The following is a 12,057-nucleotide window of genomic DNA, read 5'->3' as shown; positions in this document are numbered from 1 at the left end:
ATTCAAGAGTCTTTAGGAACACATTCTTTAGATTACAATATGAGATTCCCCCTGTGACTCAGACCTGTGATAAGTTATTAGTTTCCAGAGTGAGTTGTCAGTGCACACAAACACAGGACAATTACATGGTGTCTTTAGGCCAGTGTTCTCCTCTGACAGAGTTATATTATAGAGGACTGTCAGAGTGAGGAGAAATTGGATAACACTAGAATGGAAAATTCCGTTTTAGCTGAGAGCCAGATATTGATTGTGGGAAGCCACTCAGGCTCCAGCAACAGGGGTGTAAGTGAGAGGGACAGAGGATTCCATAATTTTCCATGTTCAGCTTATTATCGTTTGTGTGTAGGTTTAACTTGGTGTTATGTGTGTGATTGCAGGACCAAGCAATGTGGAGGATCCTGTTCAGCTTCTGATGAAAGATGCAGGTGGGTAATCATGAGTTATTGTGGTCTCACTGCAGTAAGGTCAGAGGTCACAGCTCTCTGCAAGGTCGGAGGTACCTCTGTTCCTTAAGTCTGAAGCTCAGACATCCAGATGAGAAATGGCTGCAGTAGTCTTCCAGGAAATGTACTGTAGCTATCCTAGGAAGAACCTTAGGATTATTCCCTTATCCAGGGGCTGTAAAAAGGCTGTATACAATCAGCTGCCGCCTTTTTGCAGTGACTTTCGTCTGACGGTTTCAAGTGCCTGGCAGCTCTGACATCACAGGATTTTGACGGACGTTCTCATATACCGTGAATCTCACTGGATCCTTAGTAGATCTCATTCAGGGTTTGAAAGTAAGATAAAAGAGGAACATCTCCTGGGGATATTTTTTCGCCACTAGGACTTAACTCTAAGTCTAGAGGGTGTTTTGGACCACAGAATATCTAGATGAGTCATACCGGTATACAGGAGGACACACTGATGTTCCTGTTATCCACATCCAGTGATTTACTCCCTAGAGAGACTAAAAAACCCTATCGCTCTCCTCTCTATCACTCTTTCATTTCGCCATCCCTCCTTTTTTAAATGTTTTTACGCTGCACCCCCCCCCCCCCCTCTCTCTCTCTTCCTCGCCCCATCCCTCTCTCTCTTTCTCTTCCTCGCCCTATCCCTCTCTAGTTTGATCACTCCTTATACAGACTTTAACTCCCTCTCTGGGTCTCATTTCGTAGAAAGACTGTCCTTGTCCTGATGTTGCTTCCAGTATGTGTCCTCCTCCCTCTGTGGTTGTTAGCACACCACAGGTTCTCCCAGCCCTGTTAATGACATCGTTTGTCCAACACACCACCAGTGTGTTGTCATCAGCTGTCCACATGGTTTATAGTTGACTATTTCTCACGCTATAAAATCCATGTCTAGTGTCAGTGGGCTCTTCAGTGTAGTTACTCAAATGGGCTTTATGGATAGTCATACAAAACCGCTGTGTCATAGTTTCTGTTTTGTTCCTTATGCCTCACGTTTTCTTCAATATAAAATGACAAAACCACAAATTTACAGCTCAGACTATTGGATATTCGATGGCAAGGAAGTAGAAATAGATGGCGTCTTTCAGTCGTAACAGTATTTCATTGTTGAAAAATGTTTAATTTGTGTGTCCCTGTTTGCCCACAGTGTACAATGCAGTGGGGCTGGCGGCATACGAGCTGTTTGACAACATTGACTTTGACCAGTGGTTCAACAATCAGCTGCTGGGCGAGCTACAAGTGAGCCACCACAGGTATGTCATAAGTGTCATAATGGTGCATTATTAACAGTGAGGGATTGCATTTGTATAGGTGTAATGCTTTTCCAAGAACTTGGAAGTGCTTTCAGTGGGGCGTGACAACTCTCCTGTTACCCAATCCGTGAACTGGTTTCCTCTATTGTCACCCAATGCCAGGAGTTACTGTTGACTCAATTGAGCTTCATTTAGTTAACCTCCATCCACTCTTTCTCCATCAATCAATGCAAATCACTCCTTTAGCCAAAAAGGACTGTCACTTGGTTAGTAGTTGGTGTCACTACAAACATCTAGACTCAGGCTGTGATGACTCGGCTAAAAGAAGTGTGAGGGAGAGACAGTGTTTGAAGGAGAGGAGGAGGAGGAGAGGGCAGAGGTGGAATGTATGATCTCATGTAGTACAAAGGAACCCTCTCAACAATTGAGTGGTCAAACACACAAAGGAAGTGATGTCCCAACGACGGTGTGATGTCACAGTGCAGGTGTGGTGATGTCACAATGGGGCTTTGATGGGGGAGGGGTTCTTTCCACGGAATGACAATGGCTCAAGCCTCTCTCAGCCTCTCTGAGACATCAAAGCTCACAGACTTACTTTAGTTAAAGTAGCTCCATCTGGCCTTATCATGTATCTGTGGTGGGTGAGCTGCTGCTCTTCAAAGAGGGAGAGTATTTTTAGTCTCTTCAGAGAATAAAGTCAGGTTGATAGACAGTATGTGCTCTGATGCACTTTTCAACATCAGCTTTTTTTTTGTTCAGTTTCTTTTTTTGCTTGTGGTGAATTGGTGTGAGAGTCTGGGAGATTGTAGAGATGGTAGATATTTGGATCCGTTTGAAAAGCGAAGCACAAATATTGCTGTGGATAGAAGCGTTTGAACATGGATCATTTCCTGCATTGTCCTTGAATGGAATTTCTCCTGTCAGTCGCTGTGAGCTACTGCTGCTTCAGACATCACGTGGCTTTGACAGTTCTGAGGACGCACAACGTGATTTGTTTTATTTTCAAGTTCATTTTCTCTCACATAGGATGCGTTTTACATGTAAAAGGTATTTTAATATCATATAGTATTTAGCCTTCCGGTCAGCCCTGACAACGTTATGGTATTTTTCCCACTTCAAATAGCAATTAGCTATTTTGGAATTTCGAGTATAAATGAATGATTATTATTTAAATAGTGAAATAATATCTAATGCCCATCCCAAACATTTACCTGTGTACAGTGCCTTCAGAAAGTATTCATAACCTTCAAATTATTCCACATTTTGTTGTTACAGCCTGAATTCAAAATGGATTAAATAAATAAAAAATCTCACTCGTCTACACACACTTCCCCATAATGACAGTGAAAACGGGTTTTTCTAAATGTATGTGAATTAAATACAGAAATATCTCATTTACATAAGTATTCTCACACACCCCTCTGAGAGCTTTGCACATCTGGATTGTACAGTATTTTCACAATTTCTGTGAAGTTGATTATTGCTAGACAGCCATTTACAAGTCTTGCCATAGATTTTAAAGCCAATTTAAGTCAACTTTAAAATAAAATAAAGTTTTTGTTTTGTGCCTTATTGCAAACAGGATGCATGTTTTGGAGTATTTTTTATTCTGTACAGGATTCCTTTTTTTCACTGTCATTTAGGTTAGTATTGTGGAGTCATTACAGTGTTGTTGACCCATCCTCAGTTTTCTCCTATCATAGTCATTAAGCACATTTTTACTTCTTTAGGCTTGCCACCACACCCTTTTTTTGGTACATATACAGTTGAAGTCAGAAGTTTACATACATTTACGTTGACGTACTTTACGTACTTGTTTTTCAACCACTCCATAAATTTCGACTAGGACATCTACTTTGTGCATGACACAAGTAATTTTCCCAACAATTTTACAGACAGATTATTTAAGTTTACAGACAGATTATTTAATTTATAATTCACAATTCCAGTGGGTCAGAAGTTTACACACACTAAGTTGACTGTGCCTTTAAACAGCTTGTCATGGCTTTAGAAGCTTCTGATAGGCTAATTGACATCATTTGAGTCAATTGGAGGTGTACCTGTGGATGTATTTCAAGGCCTACCTTCAAATTCAATGCCTCTTTGCTTGACACCCTGAGAAAATCAAAAGAAATCAGCCAAGACCCCAGAAAAAAAGAAACAATTCCTCAAACATAGAAGTATTTCACACCATTTTAAAGGTACACTTCTTGTTAATCCCACCACATTGTCCGATTTCAAATAGGCTTTACGGCGAAGCACCACAAACGATTATGTTAGATCAGAGCCAAGTCACAGAAAAACACAGCTATTTTTTCCAGCCAAAGAGAGGAATCACAAAAATCAGAAATAGAGAGAGAATTAATCACAAACCTGATCTTCATCAGATGACACTCATAGGACTTACAATACATGTATGTTTAGTTCGATAAAGTTCCTATTTATATAAAAACATCTCAGTATGTACTTGCACGTTATGTTCAGTAGTTCCAAAAACATCTGGTGATTTTCCAGAGAGCCACGTCAATTTACAGAAATTCTCATAATAAATGTTGATGAAAATACAAGTGTCATGCATGGAACTTTAGATACACTTCTCCTTAATGCAAACGCTGTGTCATATTTCAAAAAAGCTTTACGGAAAAAGTAAACCATGCAATAATCTGAGTACGGCGCTCAGAGACCAAACAAGCCAAAAAGATATCCGCCATATTGTGCAGAAAACAGAAGTCAGAAATAACATTATAAATATTCACTTACCTTTGATGATCTTCATCAGAATGCACTCCCTGGAATCCCAGTTCCACAATAAATGTTTGTTTTGTTCGATAATGAGTTGAAAAACGACCAATCTTAGATTTCCCACTTCCTGGTTGGATTTTTTCAGGTTTTTGCCTGCCATATGAGTTCTGTTATACTCACAGACAGCATTCAAATAGTTTTAGAAACTTCAGAGTGCTTTCTATCCAAATATACTAATAATATGTATATATTAGCAACTGGGACTGAGTAGCAGGCAGTTTACTCTGGGCACCTCTCTGCACCTTACTGCCCCCAGCCAAAAGAAGTTCATCTGTACAAACAATAGTATGCAAGTATAAACACCATGGGACCACGTAGCCATCATACCGCTCAGGAAGGAGAAGCGTTCTGTCTCCTAGAGATGAATCCCAGAACAACAGCAAATGACCTTGTGAAGATGCTGGAGGAAACAGGTACAAATGTATCTATATCCACAGTAAAACGAGTCCTATATCGACATAACAACTCAGCAAGGAAGAAGCCACTGCTCCAAAACCGCCATAAAATAATCAGACTACGGTTTGCAACTGCACATGGGGACAAAGATGGTACTTTTTGGAGAAATGTCCTCTGGTCTGATGAAACAAAAATAGAAGTGTTTGGCCATAATGACCATCGTTATGTTTGGAGGAAAAAGGGGGAGTCTTGCAAGCCGAAGAACACCATCCCAACTGTGAAGCACTGGGGTGGCAGCATCATGTTGTGGGGGTGCTTTGCTGCAGGATAGGACTGGTGCACTTCACAAATAGATAGCATCCTGAGGAAAGAAAATGCGGTTAGGTGGCTATATTGAAGCAACATCTCAAGACATCAGTTAAAAGCTTGGTCGCAAATGGGTCTTCCAAATGGACAATGACCCCAAGCATTCTTCCAAAGTTGTGGCAAAATGGCTTAAGGACAACAAAGTCAAGGTATTGGAGTGGCCATCACAAAGCCCTGACCTCAATCCTATAGAAGATTTGTGGGCAGAACTGAAAAAGAGAGTGCAAGCAAGGAGGCCTACAAACCTGACTCAGTTACGCCAGCTCTATCAGGAGGAATGGGCCAAAATTCACCCAACTTTGACCCAAGTTAAACAATTTAAAGGCAATGCTACCAAATACTAATTGAGTGTATGTAAACTTCTGAACCACTGGGAATGTGATGAAAGAAATAAAAGCTGAAATAAATCACTCTACTATTATTCTGACATTTCACATTCTTAAAATAAAGTGGTGATCCAAACTGACCTCAGACAGGGAATTCTTAGTAGGATTATATGTCAGCAATTGTGAATAACTGAGTTTAAATGTATTTGGCTAAGGTGTATGTAAACTTCCGACTTCAACTGTGCATTTTACATATCACACTTTACATTTTACATACGTGGTACTTTTATATTTCCTTTTTTAATTTCACCTTTATTCAACCAGGTAGGCCAGTCGAGAACAAGTTCTCATTTGCAACTGCGACCTGTCCAAGATAAAGCAAAGCAGTTCGACACATATAACAACACAGAGTTACACATGGAGTAAAACAAACATACAGTCAAATATACAGTAGAAAAATAAGTCTATATACAATGTGAGCACATGAGGTGAGAAGGGAGGTAAAGGCAATAAATAGCCCATGGTGGAGAAGTAAATACAATATAGCATTTAAAACACTGGAGTGGTAGATTTGACAGTAGATGAGTGTGCAAAGTAGAAATACTGGGGTGCAAAGGAGCAAAATAAATAAATAAATACAGTAGGGGAAGAGGGAGTTGTTTGGGCTATTTATAGAGGGGCTATGTACAGGTGCAGTGATCTGTGAGCTGCATATATATAGCAATCGCGTAACAATAATACATTTCCGAACATACGCTCATTAATTCCACACCTGAATACTTACTGACAGATTTTAACACAACAAAATATGGAGAAAGTACGGAGAAAAAAAGAATATGGAGAAAGTCGAAGGGTGTGAATACTTTCAGAAAGCACTGTTTATGGTTGGATGACAAGCTGACCTTTAAAGTTCAGATGGATAATCTTGTGAGGAAGCAAAAACTACTAAAGCTAAAGCTACTCAGTCCCAAGGGCCTTTTCTGAGGTAAGACTGCCTTCTCCTATTGTGCACCAGAGTCATGGAATAGTCTACAATATATGCTTCACCTAGATGTATTAGTGCCCCTCAGTGCGTTTAAAACTCTGATGCAAGACTGTTCAGGAGGAGTGTAAATGTTTCCTCTAGGCTGAATCGTGTTGTTGTGCTGATTGTGTGTTGTTTTACATTTTGTAATGTTGTATTGATTGCTGCTGCCTTTCAGGTCTCCCTTGTAAACGAGACTGTCTCTCAATGGGCCTTTCCTGGTTAAATAAAGGTTAAATAAAGACAAATATATATATATAATATGTCTCCATATCCAATGCTGCAACACATTCATGCTGTCCCCTTCTGGCCTTTGTGTGTGTGTGGGACGTGTTTACATTGAAAGTCAACCGTTTTTTTTTTGCTTCAATAGAGTGATCAGGGAGGTGCAACTATAGTGTTCCTTCAAATAAAATAAATTAGTGCAACACATTTGGCAGAAAATTGCTTCATTTTCATCAGATGACAACAGAAGTGCAACACTATTTGGCTGGCAGCCACACAAGTAAATGAGCATACAATGAAAAGCAAGGTATTTTTTGGCAAAAAATGATGCATGGCCATCCTATTTATGTTTAGGACTATCATAGAAAGAATGAAGCCAGCTACATTTCCTAATGTTTTGCTTGAAGTTAATCTAGCATTTTACCTGAGAAAAAATAGGATGGCTAAAAATTACAGTAAGAAGCATTTTAGTTCTATGTTTACAAAATGCAGCAAGATTATTATTTATTTTTCCTGTGTGAAATCAGAATTCTGTGTTTTAACACGACCCCTAAGTTTAACTTGCTATCTAAGTGGCTGAGTTAATAAGGTGATGGGACATCGTGTTGTGTTAGCTTTCTGCTGTGTTTGAGAAGTCAAAGCCCTTTGGATTAGTTATTTGTACAGCTGCCACTGCTATCTTGATTTCCTAGTTTTTTTTTCCTCTCTCTGTTCTCGTCAGTCTGCTCCTCCCCCCCTCTTAGCAGAGCATGGCAGGCCTGTTGTCCTAGCAACAACAGACTCCACACAGACACAGCTTGTAGACATGCTGCTGGAGAGCCAGTACTGTTCTTCCTTCAGACAAGCATGCCTCAAAACTTTGTTCATTTGCACAATGTCTCTCGTTCATATTCGCTTGTAAATGTCTAAACGCACCAAAAATGACATTCGGTAGTTCCTGTCTATAGATGTGTAACTTTATGAGCTGGATTGACTTTTTTATTTTTATTTTTCATTTATTTTAATTTGCTCTCGTTAGCATATTTCATTGAAATGTTCTATTAATTGTGCACATTTTGTTAGCATTCTCTTATTAATAGACACCCCAATGGGCTTTAAAAAAAATTTGGCTCCCCCTTGTGTACTAAACTGGTAATACTGTAAATCCCGGGGTGAGGGAAGGACGGTATGACTATATGAAACTCTGGATACCGCCCAACCCTAGTACTGTTCCGTTTTAGTGGTTTAACGTGCAAGTCTGGATCTCAACCGATCTAGTTAGGATGCAACCTAAATGGAACTCAATCTTTTATAGGTCATTCTTCCACTACAGCACTATATAAGGATTAGGGTGCCATTTGGGATGCATCCTTAGTGTGTATAGCTGAATTGTTTGCTGGTGTTTGTTAATCCGTGTGGGTATTTGTATGGTGAAAAGCAGAGCTAGAGAATTATGGAAGAATGCATTTGGAATCAAGCCGTTCATTATCTGCCATCCGTACTGGGCGGAAGTATACAGACGTAAGAAGGTAAAAAAAAAGAGAGAAATGCGGGACAGCGGAGACTGATAGGAGAGCGAGAGAGAGACTAATAGAGAGACCGATACTAAGAGAGACTGATCCAGCCAGGGCAGTTGCTAAAAGGCATCTGCTGCTTTCTCTGCTGACCTTCTTATGTGGACGCTCAGACGGGCAGTGGTTTGGTACGGGCAAGGAAAATCGTGTGTGCACGCGTCTGCCTCAACCTTGCTGTTGGCATTTCCCCCTGCCTGTGCTGCTCGGCCCTCTGGGTAATGGCTGATGGTAGTGGATGGATAAGACTGCATTGTGTTGTAGTAAAGACCACCACATGTGGCATACCTGTGTTCGGAGGGAGGGAGGGAGAGGAATGATGCTGCAGAGTGATTAGACAGATCGGCGTGTTCTTAAAGGGCACCACATATGGCCCACCTGCACCCGTCACCTGCCAGCCCGCTCTTAATACTCACTGGGAGGGGTGAGGGAGGGAGAAAGCAAGACCCATTTTCTCCTCTCCATTGAATTGAATACATTCCAGATCTGTGTCTGTTTCTACAGCTAGTTTACGACGCGTTAGCAGAGTGCCAAAAGGCCTTTGAGAGAGGCAGTTGGTTTTTATCAGACTGTGGTAGTCAGTGCTCACATGATGTGCCTGCCTGCATGGGTTCACGTCAGGATTTGTGCTTCTATAAAGGATTCTAGTGCCAACTCTGTTCTCCAGGGCCAGTGTTCTGATGTTCCGGTAGTTTACAATGCATTAGGCGTGCGATAATCGGCCTTGGAGCCTGTGGCGGGTCTGGTACTCTGAATCTGGCTGCGGTGGTTGTGAGCCATGAAGAGCAGGCCCAGACCCTCCCTCTGACCCCCCCCCCCCCCCTCACCTAAACACTCACACACAGCCCTTCTCATCTCTTTCTCCCTCATCTCTGGGCCAGCAGAAAGGAAATTTAACAGAGTTTTTATTAGAGGTCATAAAAGGTACTACATAGGGACATTTAAAGATGCACACGGATGAGTATGGATTAATGAGCATTGAATTGAGCATTAAGCGATATTCTGACCTGGAGACATAGGTGTGTAGAATCCATGTCCACGAGAGAGAATTCGCTTTGTCTGTTTTATGCCAATGCTTGTCTTGACACCAGCCTGAATGACAGAAATATTGTTCATGCCTTTTTTATTTATTGTGTTCTACTTGGTATTCTGCTGTAAAGCTCTTTGACACTGTCTGCCTTCATAAATGTTTATGATTTAAGGTGAGTCGGTGTGTGATCGATGACCTGTCTCCACAGTGACACACAGTTTAAATATGAGTAGGTGCATCTGACAATGACTGTATCGAGTGTGAAATCACATTAACATAAGTATTCAGACCTTTTACTCAGTACTTTGTTGAAGGACCTTTTTGGCAGCAAGTCTTCTTGAGTATGATGCTACAAGCTTGGCACACCTGTATTTGCGGAGTTTCTCCCATTATTCTCTGCAGATTCTCTCAAGCTCTGTTAGGTTGGATGGGGAGTGTCGCTGCACAGCTATTTTCAGGTCTCTCCAGAGATGTTCTATCAAGTTCAAGACCAGGCACTGGTTGGGCCCCTCAGGGACATTCAGAGACTTGCAAATAAATTCATTAAAAATCCTACAATGTGATTTTCTGGATTTTTTTTCTCATTTTGTCTGTCATAGTTGAAGTGTACCTATGATGAAAATTACAGGCCTCTCTCATCTTTTTAAGTGGGAGAACTGACTAAATACTTTTTTGCCCCACTGTATATATGTATGTGTGTGTATTTATATTACTGTCAAAACACTACACGGCTCTAGAATTTTCAGATGTTCAGTGAAAACGAATTTGCCTTTTATCTTTATGTGCTCTAATATTTTATGTAAGCCTAATTCAATTGCTGCTAATTCACCAGTTCCCTGTTAAAAACATATCAGTGACATGTTAAGTGTCTTTCAGCCTACATAATGAGTGGGGGTGGTTTTAAGGGATGGGTGCTTTGCTACAGTACCTGCTCGATCTCTCTCTAGTGTAGCTCTCCCAATCGGCGAACTAGCTATCGTTATGTTACACTATATGAATGTGTATCAACGCCTCACTGTCATCTCCTCCTCTGTTTATCCAGAGGTGCGTTCTGTTCGCTTGAATGATTGCTACTTCACATTGCGGAATGGTTTATACCGAATGACATGTTTCCCCAAAATGTTCTTGTATGTTTGTTCCCATTTGGTGGGTGTGTCGAGGTGTGGCTTGAAGCAATGCGTGATGTAGTGAAAGGGCATTGGCCATGCTGACAACCCACCACCTGACCCCTCCCCCATTTTTCAACTAGTCATTCATTACTGCACCGTTTCCGTTCAATTGAACGTTACAGAATGTAAAAACGTACTGAACGCAGCCCTGGCACAAGCTGATTGGTTCTCCCCCTCCCTCTGCTTCCAGGTACAAGCTGATTCGTCGGCGGGTGATCTGGCTCATAGGTCAGTGGATTTCAGTGAAGTTTAAATCCGAACTACGGCCGCTGCTCTACGAGGTCATCCTTAACCTCATGCAGGACCCAGACCTAGTGGTGAGAGACACACACACACACACTAAAGAGTAACGAAAGCCATGATTAGGCTGTTAGACACAGTTAATATAGTGACGACTGGTTCTTTAGTAGCAACAAGTGTTATTCACACACTTTACAAGGCAGGACAAATGGCCAGTTAGTTCTGCCGAGATGCCAGAGCTTGTTAATTGGAAATCTATGTTGTGTGAGCTTCAGGACATTAACTCCATGCTAACATGATGCACTTGTAGTACGCTAATTGCTAAGCTGCTCCTAATAAACTTTGCATCCATGATGGCTTACTTGGCTAATTAGCCTGTAGAAGTGATACTCTATACAGAGTGTCCTAGAGTCAACTCTGCTCTGACATGTCTCTAGCTTCATCTGTAACTGAAACACTGTTTGGAAGTCTTGTTCTAAACAGTCTGCTGAATGATCTTTAGAACTGATATTTCCCCCAAATAGACTTGAGATTGCCTCCATTACCCACAGTGCCCAATCACACACAGATCTCTCACTTGAAGAGAGAGAATTTCAGACAAGCATTTCCATGAAGAGGGTGGGTGGTTGGGGAGTGTTCAATAATAATAATTGTAGAGAGTTGCAAACTGTAGCTGGCTATCCACCCTCTGCTGCTGTGTCGGGCCTGTACTACTCACTTTTACTACTCACATGAAGGACTGTTTCCAGCATGGGATGTGTTGTCTGGTCCACATACAGTAGTGACCTTACTCTACGTGAATTAGTTGGACAACACTCATGCATCACCCTTAAAGTCCCTCTGCTCTGCACAAGGAATGGTTCTCGATTGATTACTCACAGGCTAGCCGTCCAAATTATGTATACCTTCTGATCAATACTGCCTCCTTCAATTAGGGACTGCTGGGGCCCTGATTGGCGGTATTACCGTCAGAGTAATTGATGATAGCCACTCACGGTCTGACTCTGAAAACGTATTAATCAAACCAGCTACTGGTTATCAATAACTCCAGACACCAATAACCTGGTCCCCTGTCCAGTAACGTGAATGTTTTGTAACCAATCACCTCATCATTCTGAACGGAAGTGGACCACTAATGTATTCAGTTAGGAAACAATTAACAGTATTACACATTATTCCAAAGTAATTATTATTAAATAATGTTATAAATACTGCCCTGTAATAAGT

The 12,057-nt window shown here is 41.2% G+C and overlaps 1 protein-coding gene across 1 annotated transcript in view; it reads left to right on the top strand.

The window, feature by feature from the left end:
- ipo11 (importin 11) overlaps nt 1-12,057 on the top strand; it is a 232,990-nt gene that overhangs the window by 77,998 nt on the left and 142,935 nt on the right. Inside the window, exons 14-16 of the mRNA XM_031806455.1 lie at nt 378-425; nt 1,597-1,702; nt 10,781-10,907. Coding sequence (XP_031662315.1) covers nt 378-425; nt 1,597-1,702; nt 10,781-10,907 — 281 coding nt within the window. The remainder of the gene's footprint in view (nt 1-377; nt 426-1,596; nt 1,703-10,780; nt 10,908-12,057) is intronic.

This window comes from Oncorhynchus kisutch, linkage group LG3 (genome assembly GCF_002021735.2).
Source record: "Oncorhynchus kisutch isolate 150728-3 linkage group LG3, Okis_V2, whole genome shotgun sequence".
Classification (NCBI taxonomy): Eukaryota; Metazoa; Chordata; class Actinopteri; order Salmoniformes; family Salmonidae; genus Oncorhynchus; species Oncorhynchus kisutch.
Note: the sequence above shows the minus strand (reverse complement) of the source record. Positions and strands in the feature narration are given on the sequence as shown.